Source organism: Propithecus coquereli, unplaced genomic scaffold (assembly GCF_000956105.1).
Source record: "Propithecus coquereli isolate 6110/MARCELLA unplaced genomic scaffold, Pcoq_1.0 Scaffold1, whole genome shotgun sequence".
NCBI classification, from domain to species: Eukaryota; Metazoa; Chordata; class Mammalia; order Primates; family Indriidae; genus Propithecus; species Propithecus coquereli.
Window position 1 is genome coordinate 7,729,092 of NW_012133857.1, and position 22,640 is coordinate 7,751,731.

The window sequence follows — 22,640 nt, forward strand, 5'->3', positions numbered from 1 at the left end:
AAAGATTCAGATAGGATGAAATATGAATGTTTTTATATGCTAATTCTGGGGAAATGCCTGATTAAAACCTAACCAAATCTATGAATATTTTTAAAAACCAACGGAGATTTTTAAAATTAACCAAATGAAATCAACGTCTCGAAGCAAGCTCTTTTTAGTCCCCACTGTATAAAAACACATTATTCACGACTGTCTTTTTGATGAACAGGGCTTCAGAGTGCACCTTGCCCAACAGCTCCTAACAACCTCTCCTTCCTCCCTGGGCCGGCCCAGACCAAGGCTCCCCTAGAACAAGAACGATGCGAGTAATTCTAGTGCTGCAACCGTTCAATCTGAAGAGCTGTTTTTGTTTGTTTGTTTTGTTTGTTTTTGTTGAGATTACGTCCTTCCTGGTTTTTTTTTGGTGTTGCAATCACTGTGACAGTAGATGGTATTCATCTCATTTCATGTCCTTACATCTGGCAGACAGGGTTGGTGGTGCCTCTCTTCCCTACCCTGGCCAACCTTGATTTATAGAAATCCTACTGGCTCACAGAATACAAAAACCTAGGGAAACAGCAGGTTTTTAGATTCTTTTTAAAAGTGCTACGAAACCCCTTTCAAATAAAATCCGAGGGAACCCAATATGTAGGAGTTGAAAAGAGGTGTCCTCTCTCTCCTCTAATTCCTCCCTATTGATTCCCAAGGTTTGGGCACAAGTTGAAAACCATTAATTTATTCAATTCCTCTCATTTAATCAATTAAAAAATGGCCTTCTGAGAGGTCATATGATTTCCCTAAACTCACTGAACTAGTCAGCAGCAGATGCAAGGTAATGAATTATCCAGATCTGATTGTTCTGGGACCACTGGGCTCAGTTTTCAGGTATCTCTAAGTAAATTAAACAAAAGATACTTCTTCCAGAGGCAAAAGCTAGAAATTAATAATGTAAGTGGGTTTCTTATTCAATTTTTACAAAGAATTACTGTAGTTAATAGTTATCTGAAGTGAAATTGTAAAGTCTCCCTGTGGTTATTATTTAGTTATATAGACGTAGTGTGGTTTGCAAAGGGGTCATAGAATCATTTTTGTTAGGATGGGTCTGAAAAAGACAACCACTGTTGCTCTATGGGAACACCACCGGAATGAAGATCTTTTAACAGAACTGTAGATTAATGAGTCTGAATATGAGTCAGCATTTGAGAATACACACCAATAAGAGATAGCCAGAAGCACCATCCAATCAAAAAGGTTTTAGTGATATAAGAAAGAGAAAGATTAAAATTAAAAAGCTGGGGATAAAAAGAGGATTAAATATAACACAGCTAAGCCCACCCCTCTCTTCAAAGAAGCAGAAATAATGCTTGGAATAAATCCATACTACCCAAGAGAGGACGTGCATGAGCTAAAGCATTAATAACAAGGTGTAACATGACCGCAAATGGAGAATTCCAGAAATGGTTTAAAAAACCTGATACATTTTAGAAGACCCCGGTAAAAAAAAAAAAGTTTAAGCAAACTGAGAAGTACAGACCTTTTAAAACAAGTGGAGAGCTGAGAAACAAGAACCTTAAGAGCTGAACGCAGATTTGAAACAGAATGGAAGAGGCAAGATTTAATGATAACATTTAATTAAAATATTAAAATGTACCTTTTTTTTTTTTTCAGAGATAGGGTCTTGCTCTGTTGCCCAGGCTGGAGTGCAGCAGTGCAATCAGAGCTCACTGCAGCCCCTGAATCCTGTACTCAAACAATCTTCTTACCTCAGCCTTCTAAGTAGCTAGGACTACAGGCATGCATCACCATGCCCAACTAATTTTTAAAATTTTTTGTAGAGATGGAGTCTCACTATATTGCCCAGGCTGGTCTTGAACTCCTGACCTCAAGTGATCCTCCCGCCTTGGCCTCCCAAAGTGCTGGGATTATAGGTGTGAGCCACTGCACCCAGCTAAAATGTAAACTTTTTAAAAGCTTAACACTTAGCATACCTCTGAATCGGTGTGATTTGATTAGCAATTATTTTTGAATTATAATTTGTGTATGTTTTTCTAAACTAATTCTTGTTGCCAAGATTTTTTTACTCTCTCTCTTTTTTTTGGGAATCATTTTGATGTAATCACTTTAACAACACGTTATATATTTGAGTTCTAATGAAGAAAAACCAATTCTGAAGGCATTAAGATGTTTAAAAATGCAGATATACCCTCTAGAATATTCTAGCAGAATAAACTTTCTCTTACAGCCTAAAGTCCCCCTCTCCAACTTTGACTCTGGCATAAAATTATGCATGAAGATTTATACACTAAAAAATTCATTTGGTGTGATGTCTACGTCGTTTGAATTTTGAGAAGAAATGGCAATGAGTAAATATAAAAGTCTCTCTATGATAGGCCTACTTCAACTTCTCTCCGAAATGTGATATATATTTCTAGAAATCCATTTGTTGTGGCATCTCAATGCAAGACATTTATTTACAAATACAACTGTGCTATCTAAGAGTATGGATTCCAAGGAAGGTGCTGTTAACCCAGCAGGGAAACAATTAGTTCTGAGCAGGGCACCCTGCTAATGGTATATGACTGGCCAACAAGGTGTGAATTCAGGGACCTCAGGGGCAAGAACAAAAGAGGCACCAAGCAGCCCAGATGCATCAAGCATACTCCCAGAGCTACGCGAAAGAGAGGGACAAACCAACTGCTATAAAATAGCTTCCAGCAAAAGGACTCTTACACACATAAACACTGTCGCTGATGCTGGAAAGAAGAATGTGCCTCCCGGGCATGACCATGAGGGAATGAAAGTCTGGGCCCTCCGCTGCATGGCCCCATGTGCATGCTCTGTGGGAAAGGATGCAGTAAAGGATGTGGGAACCAGGAAACCAAGGTGGTAGCCAATTTGGCTGATCTCTTATGCATATATCCACTCAAGGATACATGCATATCACCTATTAGTCTTCTCCCCCCTCCCGCATCCTGGTAACCCTAACTTTTCAGCAGCAGACCAGTTCTAATTCCACTAACTTCCAAGATGGTGACTATAGGTTCTGACATGTCACCACCACATTCCTAAGAATGCAGATGACAGAGACTGAACTCTCCCAACTACAGAGCAACCCCTCTGATGAGACTGTTTCTGATTCCCAGAGGCCACTTTTGTCACCTCACTGCCTGCCTCTGGGTCCACAGGACAAAAGAGAGGCTGTAACTGCAGCCCTCAGGAGAGGGAGGGAGTAATTAAATAGCTACAACTTGAAAATCATCTTCAGCCCAATCTGTGGCACTAGTACCCTGAAAAGGTAGTCTTGTTCCAGGAAAGAGGAGTCTTGGGGCCAAGACTGAAAGCTTCTATTGGTCTAATGATGAAAGAAGAAAATGGTAACAGCAGTCCTAGCAGACATTCTCCTCAATTATCTTCAAGTTGGAAGCCTGCCCATAAATGAAACACCCAAGAATATAAGATCATCCATCCCTTTCCAAGGCACTCAGGCCTGAAGATGTGTAAATAAAATGATGACATCACCCTGATATCATGCTGTTTTCTTTTATGATTATCAAAATGATACTAATCTTTTTATGAAAAACCTAGAAAGGACAATAACAATAAATAACAATTACCCACAATCAATTTAAGGGAGATGACTGTTGTTCTATATCCTTCTATCTTGTTTATATCCTACCTTCCATTGATTTGAAGATGTACATTTTTTCCCACAAATCCTGAAACTGGGACACATCTTACAATCAACGGTATCTTACAACTGATTGACAGCGTTTTTCTTTCTTAGTGGTACATTTAATTTAAAACTAATTGTGTCAGGATGGATAAAATGTAGTATGAGTATGTGTGCCTAGACACACATTTTTATATAGTTAAGATCGTGCTGTTAATATACTCTTTTTAAACTACCAGAGTGCATTTCACTGGAGTTCTCAACTTATTACAGCTCTATTAAATCTCTGTTTCGAGCAAATCTGACACTCAAAGCTAGCCGTCCTGGAATAGTAAGCACAATATATACAGAAATGAAAGATATCATGGAAGACTATTTCTTTCTACAGGAGAACACTTACTTCAAACAAATAATATCAGTATGTATGTATCTGTAAATAAGGGTTTGCTTCTTTAATAGCAGTGGCAGCCACTGCATCAGTCTCACCGTTCTCTCACCAGCTGGGCTCAGAAGGCCCCCAGGGAAGACAGGGCGTTGGAGTGGAGAATAATGATGCAGAGCGTGACACAGCTCTAGCTCTGAGAGGCCAACAAGCCAATCCCATCAAGAACAAACCAGAAAACCTCTAATCAGCGCACTTTGCATTACCTGGCCATTTGTGCCCTCTCTCTGTACCTGCTGCGTTTCCTAAGTGGCTAATGCTCTGCCTTCCTGCAACACAGGCCGACTGTCTACTGTCCCCACTCGGTTCTCAGAAATGCTTGGTTGCTTGGGAACTAGTCCTCGAGAGCAGGGGGAAAGAAAGCAGGACCAGAACTGGCTCTTCGCTGGGCTTGGGTGCCTCGGTAATGAAATAAGGCGTGGGCTGGGTCAGTAATTTTCAAGGATGGGACACACACCTTGGGATGGCAGTCAGCCCCCTGGGGAGGAGTGAGGAGGCCAGACGTGGGCTGCTTGAAATAAAGCAACACCTTATTCCTGTATTTTAATTTGTTTTTAGACATCATATTGATTTTGTAATTTCGAGCAGCAGTAAAAGCAAACACGATGGGTTTGTTTGCTTGCTTTTATGTTGCTCAGATCAGGGCAGGGACTCTTAGCTCAATGTGGGGGACCCTGAGCTAAATGTTCTCTCAAGTTTCTTCTAGCTTTAAGAGTCAAATGATTCTCTAAGCTAAAGAGGTTCACTGGTGACACTCACCAGCCCTCCCTAGCAAGCCCTGAGACCCCTCAACAAGGGGCTAAATAAATCTCTTTCTTCCCATGGAGTCCAGGCAAGAGGCAGAAGGCCCATAGACTCTAAAACAGGAGCTCAGAAAGGCTACTCAGGGTTTAAAAGCAAGACATATGTTTAGTTCTATCTTTACTTTTTCCTGATCAAATCTACAATTTATTTTATTGTCAATATGCCATAAGAAGTAAACTATTACATTATTTCTTCCATTTTCCCTTTGCAGTCATTCCTTCCATCTTGGAAACAAACCAAAGAATGAAAACTTCCTGTCTGCAGCGCATGTGTGCTGACCTGGAGGCTGCATTTCCTTCAGCAGTCGGCTTTCATCTCACGCACCTGGGGTGGGCATGGAGGCACAGCTGTCTTTCCCGCCCTGGCAGGGAGGGACAGGGGGTGTGGGCAAGAACTCAGGGCTAAGGGAGATAAGGTGGGCACAGAGAATCAGCCTAACAGAGACCACCTGAAGATGTGATTAGGCATTGGTGGCGGACACTCCAGAGGTGGGCAGGAAGGCCCTGCATTTAGGGACAGGAAACCTAACTGCCTGTATTATCTCTGTATCATCCAGAAATACCATCGGTTTCTAAATCCCAGAGCTGGGGGCCATCCCTGCACCAACGCTGGTGGACCTTTGCAGGCAGAAGTTCTCTCTATGGCCTGCTGAGCCGGCCAGCTGCCTCCTCCCAGCAGTGTCCCCTTTGCCCCAGCGGTTATTAAAGAGCTTGCTCCCTCTACTTGAGGCAGCCTCTTGCTGGCCTGGGAAGAAGTGCCAGGCGACTGCCAGCCTCAAGTTGCCCACTTTCCTGCGGACTGTTCCCTCCCACCCCTGCCCCATGCCACTCCCAGAAGAACTTCTGAGGGGCTGAGGGCTGGCTCTCCCTGAAACAGCTCCCACCTGTGCCCCTTGGACTGGCTACCCTGGCCAGGGCACACCCTGGGGAGGGCTGAGACAATAGGATGAGGGTGGAGAAGAATAGAGTTCAACTAAGGGCAGCTTAGGATAGAAAAGAACCTGAAGAGGTAGGGAAAACAGAGAACAGAAGTAGGAGACAGTGTGTGAGAAGGAGCAGAATTTAACAATTAATTAGCTCTGTGACACAGGGAGTCAAAACCAGATCCCAGGGGCCAGGTGCAGTGGCTCACGCCTGTAATCCTAGCACTCTGGGAGGCCGAGGCGGGTGGATTGTTTGAGCTCAGGAGTTTGAGACCAGCCTGAGCAAGAGTGAGACCCCCATCTGTACTAAAAATATAAAGAAATTAATCGGACAACCAAAAATATATAGAAAAAATTAGCCGGACATGGTGGCGCATGCCTGTAGTCCCAGCTACTCGGGAGGCTGAGGCAGAAGGATCGCTTGAGCCCAGGAGTTTGGGGTTGCTGTGAGCCAGGCTGACACCACGGCACTCACTCTAGCCCGGGCAACAAAAGCGAGACTCTGTCTCAAAAAAAAAAAAAAAAAAAAAAACCAGATCCCAGGGACTGTGAGCAGAGCCTGCTGTTTCCGAAAGAGCCAGAGGGACCCGGGGGGGAGAATTCCGGCAGGGAGGCAGAAGGCTCTGCGCATGCGGCTCAGCACTGGTTTGAGAGTTTGGGGGTGCACTACGGGCTCTGCCTCCTACCACTCAATAGCTAATAGAATATTTTTTAAAAGGGGGAGGGATAAGGCCACCCTCAGCCCTGACTGGCCACAGAGGGGCACAGCAGGGATGAATGCAATAAGAGCTTCAAAGCTATAGGCTTTTAAGAGAAAACCCTTGTAGTAGATAAACCCAAGCATTATCATCACTAAATCCTAGCCCTGGCTTGTGTCCTGAGAGCTCTGCAGAGAAGCTGACAGCTCATTAAATGTTTCTCATTTGCTCCCCTAGGTTCTGCCATTTTGTCTCTTCTGCCAACATGTCATTTGTGTGCCCCCCACCACGTGAAGGCCGGTGTGCACACACGGGAGGAGGCACTGTGTCTGAGGAGCCTTCTTTGGGGCAGAGGGCAAGGTGGGACCAGGTCGCCAAACCTCCCTAACCAATCCCTTTGCAAAGCTTCCCTAGCAGCACAGGGGTCACGGGGGTGCTGTTACCCAGAGGCATTTCCTGGCACTAATTGTGAGCCAGCCTCTCTTCTGGGGCTGAGACAGGATGGGAGGGTGGCAGCAGAAAGCCAGGCAACAGGCCCAATTTCCAGGGGGCAGCCAAATGCTTTCATAAGCAACCCAGGGCCTCAGAATTAGACTAAGGGTCCCAAGGGTCTCCATTCCAGAGTGCAGGTGACTCTTGGAGGCTAGACACTTGCATCGCTGCTCCCCTGAGGCTGTCTCTCTGCCCTAGCATCCTCCTCCATCACCCCAAAGAGCTCCTGGCACAAACTGCCCTTCCCTTGCCTCCCTCCCACCCTCCAGCCCTATTTTCCTGCTCTGCAGGTTAGAACAAGACCAGTGCACTCTGTAAAGGTAGCTCTGCTTTACCGGTAAGCTCACAGGTGAAATCAGAGAGGAGGAGCACAAAGGAGGCAGGGAAATGGGGGCTCACTACCTCCCATTCCCACTGATTTCATAACAGCTCTCTGTTGCCCATCTGCTTCTCACCAGCAGAAAGCCTACTTGGAAACACTTGGTGAAGGATAAAGTTTCCTGCACGTCTAGAAGGCAACAAGATGCTCCCTTGCAGACAAGCTGCACGCCCCATCTTTCGTCACCTCCTTGGTGATACTTCCATGGAGCACTGGGCAAACTCGGGGCTCCTCCTCCTCATCTCCCCTGCACTCTCTTGCAGCGTGCCGGGATCCCACTGGCTGGCACGGCTCACATCCACCACTGTCTCTGGCACTAGCCTCTAAGCTCCTTAAGAGCAGGGACCTCAACTTCTCTCATTTGTTCTCTTAGCACCCAGCCCAGGGGCTGGCCAGGCACTCAGTAACATCTCAGGAAAGAACGCATGAGTTCAGACCACCAGAGAAGCAGTAGAGATTGCGGTTAGCAGATCTCAGGCACTTGGATTTGAACGCCAGTGCTGTCAGGTATTACCAGCGTGAGCCTCAGCTTCCTCATCAGGAAAATGGGGAGAAGCGAGTATCAACGCTCAAAGGATGAATGTGAGGGTTAAGTCGGATGGTGTCAATAAAGGCCTGAGCCCTGATCACAGACTGTGTTCACATTACAGTAGTTGCCAAGTATCTCTCGCAAACGTGGAAAACGTAACGCTAGAGAAGCGCGTGCACAGTGCCCAGGGGCTGAGGGGGCAGTGCAGCCGACAGGGGCCGCTGGAGGCAGGGGGAGAAATCAAAAACACAGACCTACTGGAAAAGTTCAACTGGGAGGCTCTCTCTGTCTGACTGTCCTTCCAGTTGTCACCCCGCTGTCAGGAACTGAGGCGTTCCACCAGACACTGAATCCCCTTGCTTGCTGTATATAAGGCTCCAACCCATCCTTCTCTCCTTGCTCTCGCCTCAGCAGTGCTGCCCACCAGACGCCACCCACACATCTCCGCCAAGACTAATTCATGTTCTTCAGATACTCCCACTGCAAGTTTTCTTCTTCACAGAGTGAGTGGCTGAAATCGCTTTTAATGTTTCACAAAGCAAACAATCTTAGGAAGACTGAGTGGGGGATGAGAGGAAAAAAAAATCAAATATATCACAGAACAGCCTTAATAAAGCGTTTTTATACTTCAGGGCTCCCTGTACTTTTCACATCAGACATTGCCTTTAAAATCTGGAGGTTAAGCGAATGGAGGGAGGGCTGCTTCATAACCATGCTCTCAAGCAGACCACAGCCGCAACACGGAGGCGGCCCTGAGAGCTACTAAACCAGGTGCAAATGCAAAGCTCTAAAGATTACTGTGGCAGGCACAGCTCCCTGGCTACCCCAACACCCACTGCCCATTCTCTTCCCCCATCCACCTCAACCACAGAAGCCCAAGCCTGCTTTCCTAGCCTCCCTTGAAGTTGGGGGTGGCCATATGACACAACTGGGACTAATAGGACATCAGTGGAATTCTACTGAGGGTTTCTAGGAATGTTCTTGCTTTTCAGATAAGACAAACAGTCACTCACACTACCCCTTCTGCTTCTTTTTTTTTTTTTTTTTTTTGAGACAGAGTCTCGCTTTGTTGCCCGGGCTAGAGTGCTGTGGCGTTAGCCTAGCTCACAGCAACCTCAAACTCCTGGGCTCAAGCAATCCTTCTGCCTCAGCCTCCCGGATAGCTGGGACTACAGGCATGCACCACCATGCCCGGCTAATTTTTTTTTATATATATATATTTTGTCCAGCTAATTTCTTTCTATTTTTTTAGTAGAGACGGGGTCTTGCTCTTGCTCAGGCTGGCCTTCTGCTTCTTTCTGTCTTGAATGCAGATGTGATGTCTGGAGCTGCAGCAGCCATCGTGTAACCATAAGGCGACAGGCAGGAAGGAAAGGCCAAGAACACCACTAAGATGCCAACTCAGAACACTATCTCAGTTCAGTCCCAGCAACTGGGACTTGTTATGTGGGGAAAGTAACTTCCCATTTGTTTAAGCCACCATAAGTTGGGTTTCCAGTTGCTTGCAGCTGAAATCATTACTAATTGATTCAACATCTCACCCTTATCTAATAGCAGGACCTCTTCACTAATTCAAGACTATTTCTATCATACCAGATTTTAAAGCAGATGTCCTATCTCATCTCATTTGATCTTCTTTTAAGCATTAGACCTACTTTTCCAACCACCTATTATTTTTGTGTCTACTCAAATGTCTCATGGCCACCTCAGACTCAAAAGGACCAAGATTATGTCTCTTCCAGGACTCCCTATCACTGTAAGTGGCTTAACCATCTACTTACTGTTGAAGCCAAAGTCTTCCTTGATGCCACCATCTCCTACATACTCTCATCCAATATATTAATATCACCAAACTATGAATTTTGCCATCTGAATATTTTTCCAATCTACTCACTTCTCTCTACTACTCCCACCTAAGTCCAAGTTTTGAATGCCTGGACCACTGCCACAGCCCTCTAACTGTTCTCTCTGTATCCACGCTTGGCCTTCCACAATGACCTTATAAAAACACAAATCTGACCATGGCATTCCCTTCCTTAGAACCCTTTAATGGTTTCCTTGGGTTCCTATAGTAAAGTCCAAATTCCTTAAGACCTAAAAGACCTTGTCTGGTCTAGCCCCTAAACACTTCCCCAGCCCTATCCTGAGTCCCTCCATTTGGCTCTTTCAGTTTAAGCTATAGTGTCATTCTTTCAGCTTCTCAAATCCATCCTATACGTTTCTGTTTAGGGCCACTGCGCATGCTACTCCCTACATGGGTGTGTGTGGGGAAGCTCTCTGCCAGCTTTATGGTCTACTTAACCCTGACGTATTCCTCTGTAGCCCAAACAGTAGATTTTTAATTTCAGATATTGTACTTTTCTGTTCTTGATTTCCAGTTGGTTCATTTAAAAAATAGTTTCCACTCCTGAGATTCCCCATCTATTCACTATTATGACCATGTTTTCCTTTAAGTCCCACACCATTTACATAACAGATGCATTTGGCTTTACTGACTAATTTCAACACCTGGGTCATGTCAGGGTCTATTTCTATTGGAATGCTTCTTTTTTTTCTTGATTATGGGTCACAATTTCCTACTTCTTTCCAAGTCTAGTAATTTTTAATAACATGATGGACACTGCAGACAAAACCTTGTAGGGGGTCTGGATTATGTAGGGGGTCTTCCTTTTAAGATACTGAGTTTAGTTCCTTTTGAACCTCTCAGACTTGCCTTTATTTTTCATTAAAGTGAGTCTATTTTGATTTTGTCCTTAGTCCTAGGGTGTCATCTATACTTCTAATGGCTGTTTTAAGGTATCAACTATATACCCTTGGCGAGGCCAAATCTCCAAGGTATCCCAGTACTGCACAGCCCCCCTGGTGTCTCTGTTCTGCGCTCAGCCCCACAGCAATTGTTCTCTGTTGGGCCTCACGGAGTCTTGCTCTCCCTCTTCTCTTGATTTTCAGAGCAAACCAACTGCTGACCTCAAAGACAACTTCTTCAATAAATCTGCACAGGAGTTCAGCAAGAACCAGGCAAATCACCATGGTAACTAACCATTTCCGCCGAACAGTTGAAAATTCACAGCTGACAATTTAAAGAATAATGTCCCTCAGTTAGGTTATTACATTTCCAACTAGAGGCAGAGGTCAAAACAAAAGAGCTAATTAGGTAGCCTTTCCAACAATGCCTTAACAGAACCATCTCACAGGTCTGAAATGTGACCTGGCATCCCTCCAGGTAATGTAGTAGATGCCAATTGTCAGCAAATAGGGGCTCCCACTGCCTGGGATGGTCCAGAAAGCAACACCCTCAGCTTTGCTCTTCCCATTCGGTCCCCAATATCACCGTGCTTAAAAGGAGCAAGGCACATGTTAACAAGTTCTAATGAGCACTTCTCCAAATCCATATGCTATTCTCTGCTGCATTCTGAATAAATTATATTGGGAAAACAGTCTCATTTGAGACATTTGGTGAGAAAACTGAAGGTCATATTTCCATATGGCTTGGCATTGTGAGTTGGTATACTGCAATTCTAATTCTAAAGTTTTGTAGTGATCAGAGGTTATTGAGAACTTTGTGTTTTCTCTGCCTATAAGAACTACAGTATTGGATCTGACTGAAAGTCTATCTCAGTGCAATACCCTGTCTCTCACAGAACAACCCATGGGCTACTATGGAAGGGCACAACTATCCTTCCTATGCTGCTACCACAGGGGAAAAACTACCACAATCCACTGTGAGTAGTCTTTCATGATACCTCTACCTTTTCAGGCCCTGTTTATGTCCGGTCTCATGTATGCAGAATAATACAAAGATCATCAAATTGCCATGTGAAGTGTCCCTAATTTGCTCTGATCATTTATCTCTGGAGTTTCAGAGAGTGACCCCTCAATTCTAGTATCCTGAAACTTGGTAAGCTCAAAGGATAACTTGCATAGAATGTTTCCAGTATACACAGACTGATCATTTTGCCCAGGTTATTGGTGATTTAATAAGCAAGTCTCTACTTTCAATGATTGGCTTTGCCTTGAATCCCTGAACATGGAAAAGAGGTAGAAGTCACCTTAAAGACCTTGGTGCCACCCCTTCATTTAATTCACGAGAAACTAAGGACCAGTTTCTAGAGCTTTGGATACTGACTTAGACTTCACTCTGGCCTTCCCTCATGGAGACCAGCCATCTCTTCATTCCTTTTACATAATCTTCTCTGGATCCTCTAAAATTTCATTCTCTCTTTCTGGAGGTCTTGTCAGAACTATGTGGATGAAGACAGTTTTCTCTCTTTTTTTAAAGCTTTATTGCTGCTGTAATTGTGGGTGTTTTTTGACCTCTGTGGCAGTGAATTGAAAGGTCAACAAACAATGGCCTACAATGACCTCCAGGTGCCATTCTTGACTTACAACTGGAGACCCAAACCCATCACCCTCTAAGTGAGTGACCATGAGGCTCCTCTGCTTCCTGTCTGTATACCTGTGGCTCTGAGAGTCCTTCCTAGAGCTTACCCCCAACAGTGAGGCTTTCTAATACCTAGAAGACCTGGGTGTTGTCTGCCAACAAGTAAGGTATTATTGGGGAGCCCCCAGGCTGCCACTTACCTTTGCATAAGCAGTTGTCTTAATAAACCACTGTTTGAGGTACTTCTGTTCCACCTTTGCTCCAGAACGCCACGAACAGCCATGCTCATCTACCTGCTCATTGGCAAGCACTGTTTGATCCACTGGGTCCCAGTTAACCAAGGCCTGTTATAATTCATGAAACAAAATGAAACAATCTGGTGAGTACCCTTAACAGGATCATTTCACGGTTTCTTACATGTGAGAGGGTCTGCAAATGCAATAGCTCTGCTCTGAGACTTGTGGGCATCTCCTTGGAGTACTGCTTGGCAAAGAAACCACTAGGCGGCTGTAAAAACAACAGGTGAATTGCCACTGTGTTTCCGCTTTATTAGAACAGGCTTGGGAAGGAAGCCTTTAAGCGTGTGTCTGTCTAACTCAACTTTGGTATCTTCTTATATGAAAAGATGAACTTGCAGGATAGAAAATTTTAGTAAACAGAAGGAAAAAAGAAAAGATGGTACTGACCTAAAATTTAGCAGATGGGGATTATTTTAGGGGAAACAAATGTATTTATTTTAATAAAATTGTTGACATTTATTGAGCGATTACCATGTGCCAGTTGCTATGCTAAGTGGCTTACTAAAGTTGGCTCTTTTAATCCTCACGACAACCTTTTTTTTGGTTCTGAATAGGAATTTTTTATCGAATTTTTTTATTGTAGCTTAACAATTTTTATGAATTTATTGATTATACTGCAAAAGATAAGTAGCTTTCAAAAAAAGTTGTTTTTCCCCCACAACAACCTTTTGTGGTAAATATGTTATCATCCCCATATTGCAGAAAAGCAATTTGAGGAACAGAGAAATCAGATAACTTACCTAAGTCACAGTCAGTAAGTGACAGAGAAAGGACAGGGTAGGAACTCAGGTCTCTAGAAATCAAGTTTTGTTTTGTTTTTTTTCGATTTTTAAAAACTTCTGCTTAAATTAAGGTATAACACACATAAGGTAACTCAGAAAAATCTTGAGTATATAACTTGATGAATTTTTACATAGGTACATAGTCACGTAACCATCACTTATATTAAGATACAGAACATTTCTAGCATCTCAGAAAACTGTTGTGCCTTTTACTAACACTGCCCCCACCCCCAAAGGTAACTATTATTTTGAATTCTGTCTCCATAGATTCATTTGACTGATAGAACATGTGGTCTTAACCATTATGAAAATTCTCTCCAAAAGAGTTCTAATTTCTATCTTCATTTAAAATAAGTATCTCATGGCCAGGTGTGGTGGCTCATGCCTGTAATCCTAGCACTCTGGGAGGCTGAGGCGGGAGGATTGCTTGAGCTTAGGAGTTCAAGACCAGCCTGAGCAAGACCGAGACCCTGTCTCTACTATAAATAGAAAGAAATTAGCCAAACAACTAAAAATAGAAAAAAAAATTAGCCAGGCTTGGTGGTGTGTGCCTGTAGTCCCAGCTACCTGGGAGGCTGAGGCAGAAGGATTGCTTGAGCCCAGAAGTTTGAGGTTGCTGTGAGCTAGGCTGAGGCCACGGCACTCTAGCTCAGGCAAGAGAGTGAGACTCTGTCTCAAAAAAAGAAAAATAAAAATAAATAAAAAAATAAAATAAGTATCTCTGCCATTCCCATTTACCCTTTTATGACATTCAGGTACTACTTGGGACAATGGAAGCAATGAGTATAGAGAAATGTGTTTGGGCACTAAAATGCCTCAACTTGATACATTGTATTTTATTTATTTTTTCCTTTTTAAGAGACAAGGTCTCACTCTGTCGCCCAGGCTGGAGTGTTGTGGCATGATCATAGCTCACTGCAGCCTCAAACTCCTGGGCTCAAGAGATCCTCCTGCCTCAGCCTCTATAGAGTAGGTGGGGCTACCGGTACGCACCATCATGCCTGGCTAATTTTTTTTTTATTTTTTGTGGAGACAGAGTCTCGCTATGTTGCTCAAGCTGGTCTTGAACTCCTGGCATCAAGCAATCCTCCCACCTTGGCCTCCTCCTAAAGTGCTGGGATTACAGGTACAAGCCATCACGTCAGCCTGTTTTTTTAAATTTTAATAAGCGGTTCTAATAAGAGATTGTGCTACCCATTGTCCATTTGCCCCTCCAGATCCTCTTTCCACCCTGTTCTGTGCCCCAGGAAGTTGACATCTGTGGCCTGCATTACCCTGGACCCTCGACTTCTAACTGGATTTGACCAATGAGAGGCACGCTGGCTTATTCCTGGCTGGGCCATGGGCTGGCAGTGGCCCCATGACTCTACTGAAGGCCGCGGCCCCTGTTGGGAAGGCCTCTCCTGCCGCTACAGCTGCTGCTCTCCCAGGCTCCAGTAACTGTTCCCCGACATTGTCCCTTCAGCCTGGGGGTGGCCAAGGCTTCCTTCTGCTGCCAGTGCCAAGTGCTTCACCATCCCTTCTGAGTTTCCCTGAACTCTGCACAATTAGCCCCTTTATTACGTTTTTTCAGTGACTCCTTTAGAATGTGCTCTCTATTTCCTGCTGGGACTCTGACTGATTCAGAGACATGGCTAAAAATTACATAAAAAGTCAGGGTGGGGAAGAGGCTAACCCATCTGTGGGTTGTGATTTTACAACTAAAAGTAGTACATCCATTGAGAATTCAAGCCTGTGAAGTCTAGAGTCAGGGTGGAAAATACATACATTGAGTAATTTTTTCTCCTCTAAGATAGGGCCCCCCAAAACCTTGAATTCATAAATATATAGAGATAAAATACAGGACAAAAGTATCTTAGACCTAAAAACCTTCGGTTAACAAACCAAAGGTAATTTATTTATCTATTACTGCCTGTATTAGGGGGTTTGGGGAAGAATACCACTTAATAATTTCTTTTTTAAAAATAAACATTTTTAATTGACAAATCATTATCATATACACTTATGGAGTACAATGTGATGTTTCAATGCATGTCTACAACATGAAATGATTAAATCAAGCTAATCCACATTACCATCACTTCATTTACTTAATATTTTTGTAACTCTTTTAGTTATTTTGAAATATACAATACATTGTTACGGACTATAGTCACCCTGCTGTGCAAAAGGATCTCAAAATTGATTCTCTTGTCTAGTTAAAACTTTGTACCCTTTGACCAGCAATACCCCCCCATTCCTTCTCTCACCCCCAACCCCAGCCTCTAGTAAACATAATTCTACTCTCTACTTGTATGAATTAAACTTTTTTAAGATTTCACATATAAGTGAAATCATACAGTATTTGTCTTTCTGTGCCTGGCTTATTTCACATAGCATAATGTCTTCTAGATTCATCCATGTTGTCCTAAATGACAGAATTTTATTCTTTTTTAAAGCTGAATGGTATTCCACTGTGTATGTACAACACATTTTCTTTATCTATTCATCCATTAAGGAACACTTAAGTTAATTCTGTATCTTGGCTATTATGAATAATGCTACCAGGAACATGGGAGCACAGATATCACTTTGACATACTGATTTCACTTCCTTTGGATGTATACCCAGAAGTGGCATTGTTGGATCATATGGTAGTTCTAATTTTAGTTTTTGAGGGACCCCGATACTGCTTTCCATAATGGATGTGCTAATTTACATTCTCACCAACAGTGTGCAAGGGTTCTGGAAGGGTACCACTTAAAATAGCAGGTAAAAAGAAAGGGCCAAATATTGTTTAGTAATTTAGACAGGGTACTGCAGATTGCAAGAACAAATAGGGCTTTATTTTCTTTTCAACATTTCCCACATAGCTCAGGCTCTGGGTTACAAAACGCAATGAGGAAGATGTGTTCCTAAGAGGTTTACACATCATAATAAAACTTGGGTGTTGAATGAAAACAAATAAAAGCAAAACACAGAAGCAATTTTTCCCCAATGAAAGACTTGAGGGAAGGGTAAAAACACCAAAGGAAATAGTGTCTCAAATTGAAGATGCATCAGCTGTCAGATCCCACATTCGTTTCTTCCCAGGACCACAATCCACCTCAGCCACAGAGTTTCAGATTCTAGCTCAGACTTTCCCAAAGTGGTTAAACTAGAGGTGGTCAAAATCCAGGGCCCGCGGCCTAGTGAGTGCAGCAGTACACGCAGCCTCGTGAAGCCCTGGAGTTGTTTCCCAAATACCTTTCCTCTGGTCTCCTCTCTTATACAACTGTCTCTATCAATAGCTTCCCTTTACTAGTAATACTGGGTTTTCACATTTTGAACCTTTACTTTCATGGAAGCCTTGATTTTTAAGCAAGCACAGTCATGCTGAATGGCATATAATTTCTGGACAACTTCATTGATTCTATTCATTTCTCTGACATTTTGTTGTCTATCACCTGTGGAAGCCAACTTCATGCTCCTTTGCAGTTAACTAGCCTTATTTGTAAAATGCAGTCTATATCTGTATTTTGAAATTGACCTTAAACCAATATTGAAATGATTAAAACACCTGTAAACACACTGAGCTCTGAGTGGATTCACCCACGGCTTCCCTCACTACAGTTATCTGGCACCATCACAGAATGGGCCATTCAAATTACAGAATTTCCCCACTTAACCCAGGGTTAAACACTAGGACTAATATTTCTTGGCTGAGTGATTTGCAGGAAACTTTTAGAAAGCATTTTAGAAATGCACACCATAACACCATTACAAACATGAAGAAGCCATGTTCACAGAGGGTCACATTTGCATGGCGATGGTGGGGGTCCCAGCATTTTTGTCTCCTCCCTCTACCCTTCTTCGCCGTTAGCTCTTAGAGATGTGGGTGACTGTGGGCTCCCTTGGGGGTTATCTGGGCAGTACCTTTCTGACTTCATGTTTATCAGCTCTCCTCTCTGTGACACAGCTGCTGTGGTGCCTGCTGCCCCAGCCGGAGCTCCTGTGCCAAACCTTCCTGTCTCATCTCACCATCACTGCTCCTCTTCTCTAGGACCCTCCTTTGCCTCCCTGGGCCTCACCCTTCACACAGTGCCAGTCCCTTCTAGATCGCCCTTGGCTACTCTCCATTGTTTTCCTCTCTTCTTTCTCTTCCATTTTTTTTTTTTTTTTTTAATACCAAAGTACACTATCAGGCAGCTTCACATTCCAGAAGGCTGGCAAAGTATATATTTTAGGGTATTGATTTTCTCAACGTCTATTAGCTTCCTTCTTGACAAAAACACACTTAACTAAGGAACACCACACAGATCTTATTAAAGGATCTAGCTCTCAGCCAGGCGAGATAACAGGCGCCTATAGGCCCAGCTACTCAAGAGGCTGAGATGGGACAATCACTTCAGCCCAGGAGTTCAAGGCCAGCCTGGGCAACATAGTGAGACCTCATCTCTAAAAAAATAAATAAATAAAAATAAATGACCTGACTCTCAAAATCGATCTTGCTCCATTCCATCCAGAAGGCATCTGAATTTGGACTGAGTCTGGGAGTGGGGATGGGAGGTCCCAAGGCTACTATTTATTTGTTACTGCCACCACATTCCAAAGCCACAGGTGGCACAGTGAAAGAGGTGCCTGTTTGTCTGTGTGCAGCAATTCTTTCAGAATGCTTCCTGAAGCTGAGGCCACACTGCGAACCTAGCTTAGGTGGGTGAATTAGCACTATTGCCAGCTGCCCCTGAAGTCATGGAGACAGCCGAAGACAAACTTGTAGATTAGGCGACTCTCCACAATTCCCCAGAATGTCCAAGCACAATATGGCATCATTTTCTCTCTAATAACTATATACATGGAAAAAAATTTTTTGTTTTTAAACCAGAGAGCTGAAATTAATGTTCTTCCAAGTAGAGGTCTTTATGTTCATATTTACAGCTGGAAATATTTTTGTTTTGGGAGAACAAGAACAGATTTCTTTTACAATGGAACTGAATATTGGTGGTCCATGCTTCTTAAGAAGAAAAGGCTTAAACACCCAGCTATGTTTAGTAATGCTCTGCTCAAATACTTTCCCTACGGCAGAACTGAATTTAAGGGTTAAGGCTGCCTTTTATTAAAAAATAAAAAGGTGTGACATGCTGCTAGATGAAAAGTACTAACACCTGAGTTATTTTTGGTCAAATATGCTTTACGAATTATATTAGGTGCAGTCTTTCTAAAGTCAATTAACTTTCTAAAGTTGATTTCAAAGGTTTATATTTTGAAATAAAGCATAGAAATAGAATGCTGACAGTAGTATGTTTTATGTTTTAAAACTAAGTTGAAAATAGCTATGCAATAAAAAGAGATTGCTATGGTTTGAATGGGAGTTCCCCAATGTTCCTGTGTTGGAAACTTAATTCCCAATGCAACAATGTTGAGAAGTAGGACCTTTAAGATGTGATTAGGTCATGAGGGCTCCAGTCTCATGAATAAATTAATGTCATTATCTTAGGAAAGGGTTTGTTATAAAAGGGAGTCTTGCCCTCTCGCCTTCTGCCGTGGGATGACTTCACAAGAAGGCCCTCACTAGATGCCGCCATCCTGATATTGGACTTCCCAGCCTCCAGAACTTGTACTTTATAAATTACCCAGTCTCAGGTATTCTGTTATAGCAGCAGAAATGAACTAAGACACAGATCAACCTGGAAAAAATACCTTGATTTAGGACTAACTTTAATCTTGAAATAATGTACCGAATGTGCATTTTTGACTTCTATTTATGATTTTTTCTTTGGATCATGACATTTTAATGGAGACACTTTAATTGAGACCAAAACATTTAAATCAAAAACTAACAACAAAAAGATGATCTTTTTTTAAAAATAAAAGCCCATAAAATAATCTAAATTATTCTTCCCTAATATCTGACCATGGACAGGCTAAGTAATTTGGCAGGTATGCTCACGAGGGCATTTACTGAGCATCTGCTCTGTGCCAGGCACTATTTCAGGCTCTTCATAAACATCTACTTGTTTAGTTGTCACAATAATTCTATGAAATAGGGAAAAGGGGCTTGTGGTGGGGAGAATAATGGTCCCCCAAAGATGTCCCATCCTAATCCCTGGAAGCTGTGAATATGTTATCTATGTGGCAGGAGGGTCTATGCAGATATGATTAAGTGAAGGGTCCTGAGATAGGGAGATTATCCTAGATTACCCAGGTGGGCCCGATGGAATCACTATATCCCCCAGGCCATGCATACTGGGAGGAGGGAGGAGTGTCGCACTGACATGGAAAACAACTGAGGAGAAAAGAGAAGATGATCTAGAACCAGCAAGATGAGTGTACTTGTACAACGGGGTCCTCCTGCAACCCCTCGCATCTTCAGAAAAGTCACTCAACTTTGGATCCAATGTAACAGTGATGAGGTTAAGTTTCCTATTTGGGCTTGATGTGCTGTAGAATTGAGGCAGCATGAACAAATCCTGAGTGTAGAAACAGAGAGAAGCAAGTGTCCTACAAAGGAATGTTACAATAAATACGCAATATAGTCGAAATTCAACTTAGATATTGTTAAACCAAAATTAGGGAAGGTTATCGTTTTGGATGGAGCTCCTGCACTAAGCCCTAACAAACCAGAGCAAACCAAAATGCTAAATGTCACAAAATCAAACCGAAACTTTAAGAATGTGGACAGATCCCAAAACAGACCAGTTTTCCTGAAAACAGGAGATTCCAATTTATCCGAGTCAGTATAATTAGGAAGTCACCTCTGCCTTAATCCTCATAAAAAAAAGTACCCTAGTGTTAACCAATCAATTTTTTTTCTATTGTTCCATTTCCTTGTTCTCACTTGACAAAACCCACTGATCTGCTATTGTGCAGTGGGAGCTCTCACTCTATTTTATAAAACGGAGGCTGTCCCGATCCACGAATCGTGAATAAATCGTGAATAAAAGCCAATTAGATCTGTAACCAAAATTATTGTAATTTTGTCTTTTGACAACATATAATAATATATATAAAAAAGAAAGTGTCCTATAAAGAAATTTCACACGGGACACATGGTCTCCATAGAAGTATTTATACTATTATATCACATCATTTCATATCCCATGCATATAAAACAATAAACAGTAATCAGGCAACTGAGGACAGGTAACATTGCATAATCTTATTTATGATACAATTACTTATACTCTTCGAGGAATTATTTACTCTTTCCTACGATGCCAGGTCCACCTGCAGGGCACCCTCTGCTTTGCTTTTTCATGCCTTAAAACTGATTTGTGTTTATCCTTCTTGCTGTCCCTTGGGATACATACTGTAGCTCATTATATCTCTCTTCCACTGCCTGGACCCATGGGTGATCCCACTGTGGAAACCTCATTTGGATATAATTACTGTCCACCTAGAGCAAGGGAAGCTCTTCTGGGAATGTATCTGTCAAGCTGCTAGATCAGCACTGAATCTGCTGATTGGTGTGGGAATCCATGATTTGCTCACTAATTCTCTTCCTAGTCTTTTGCTTCTGAATATTAAATAGTGCTGTTTTAAAACGTACCCCAAATTTAGAAATTTAAAAAGGGATTGCTGGGTGTCCGTTTAGTGTAAGCTGGATTACCTAGCAGGCCTATATTACACGAGGATTATTTGATTTTTTTTCTAGGGATGTATACCTTTGTTTGACTTCCTGTTTATTATTGTTTTAAGTTATTTTACAACCCTACGAGAGAAGAGGTTAACTGGTAGAAAACTAGTAACAATGCATATGATTTTTTTCTGGGAATATGCAAATAGTTCCCATCCAATAACAAGGCAAACAATTCTCTGTCATAGAAAAGACAGCCCCAAAGGTTGGGCTCACTGCCTTATGGGACATTAAACAGTTTTGATTCTGTTAGGAAATTCATTTCAGCATTCCTCTGACTCCATAAATCTCTGTTCCTTGAAATCTCATTTGAACCTGCCATAACATAACTGGCTCCCTCATTAATTAATGGATTGAATAAAATCTATGACACATATTTACTTTATATTAATATTTGCATGGGAGTCATTTTTTAACTTTTTGAAAACCATGCTTTAACAACACAAAAAGGTCTGTGCAGTCAGGAACTTTGAATGGATATTCCCTCTGTCTCTCACCATTCGCCACAATTCCTCCCCTCACAGGGCTCTGGGCAGAGGAGGAACAGCTACGGTGTTTTAAGAAATTAAGCTGACCCTGAAGAGACAACAGTGATGAATATTATAATTGTATGACTCAGTTCTACAAATTCTCACTCTCAATTTATCCAAAATGTTAATGGAGACTTAACAGGTTAAAAAAAAAATCTTAAAATATTTTAAATAACCGACATTTTAATATTAATTTTAAAATGTGAGCAGGGGTGGAGGTTGTATACTTGTACAATGGTTCTCCAAGTGTGGTCCGCAAACTTCTGGGGATCCCTGAGGCCCTTACAAGGATTCTGCAGGTCAAAACTATTTTCATTGTAATAAGACAGTATTTGCACTTTTAATTGTGTTCACATTTGCACTGACGGTACAAAAGCAATGGTGGGTAAGGCTGTTGGGCCTCAGCACAAATGAAGGCAGTGGTACCAAACTGCACGTGGTCACTGTGTTCTTCACTGCCACGTACTCACAGCATAATGAAATAAAAGCCAGTTTTACTTAAGAATGCCCTTGATGTAGTAACATTTATTAATTTTATTAAATCTTGACCTTCCAGTACACATCTTTTTAATATTTTGTGTGATGCAATAGGAAGTAGGCATGAAGAACTTATGCTACATAGTGAAGTACAAAGGTTGTCTCCAGGGAAAGTACTCATGTGATTGAGTTTTGAGCTGGATTAGCCACTTTTCTTGTGAAACCATGTCTTTATGTGAAAGAATGACTGACAATAAACTATGGTTATTCAAACTTAAGTATCTGTAAACATTTTCTCAAAAATAAACAAAGTGAGCCTGTCACTTCAAGGAAAACAAGTGATGGTAACTGTTGTCAATGATAAAATGAGCTTTCAATAGAAAATTAGAATTTTAGAAAACTTGTATCTGTCCACTATGAGCTGACAGCTTCCCCAAAACTTCAAGACTCTTTTGATGATATTATATGATGAGATGTGTCGACATTTTGAAGATCTGCATAACTCAGTGAACCAGTGTTTTCCAAATGACCAATACATGATGTTATAAAATTATGCATGAGTAAAATATCCTTTCAAAGTCCAAGATAGCCCAATGTGTTGTGATATAACAGAGTACAAAAAGTTCATTGATGTCATTTCAGATTCAACATTGCAATTGACT

General features: G+C 42.2%; 1 protein-coding gene across 1 annotated transcript in view; it reads right to left on the reverse strand.

The window, feature by feature from the left end:
• The window catches only part of LARS2 (leucyl-tRNA synthetase 2, mitochondrial), a 153,201-nt gene that overhangs the window by 73,864 nt on the left and 56,697 nt on the right, over nucleotides 1–22,640 (reverse strand). The window contains exon 6 of the mRNA XM_012662559.1: nucleotides 12,497–12,640. Coding sequence (XP_012518013.1) covers nucleotides 12,497–12,640 — 144 coding nt within the window. The remainder of the gene's footprint in view (nucleotides 1–12,496; nucleotides 12,641–22,640) is intronic.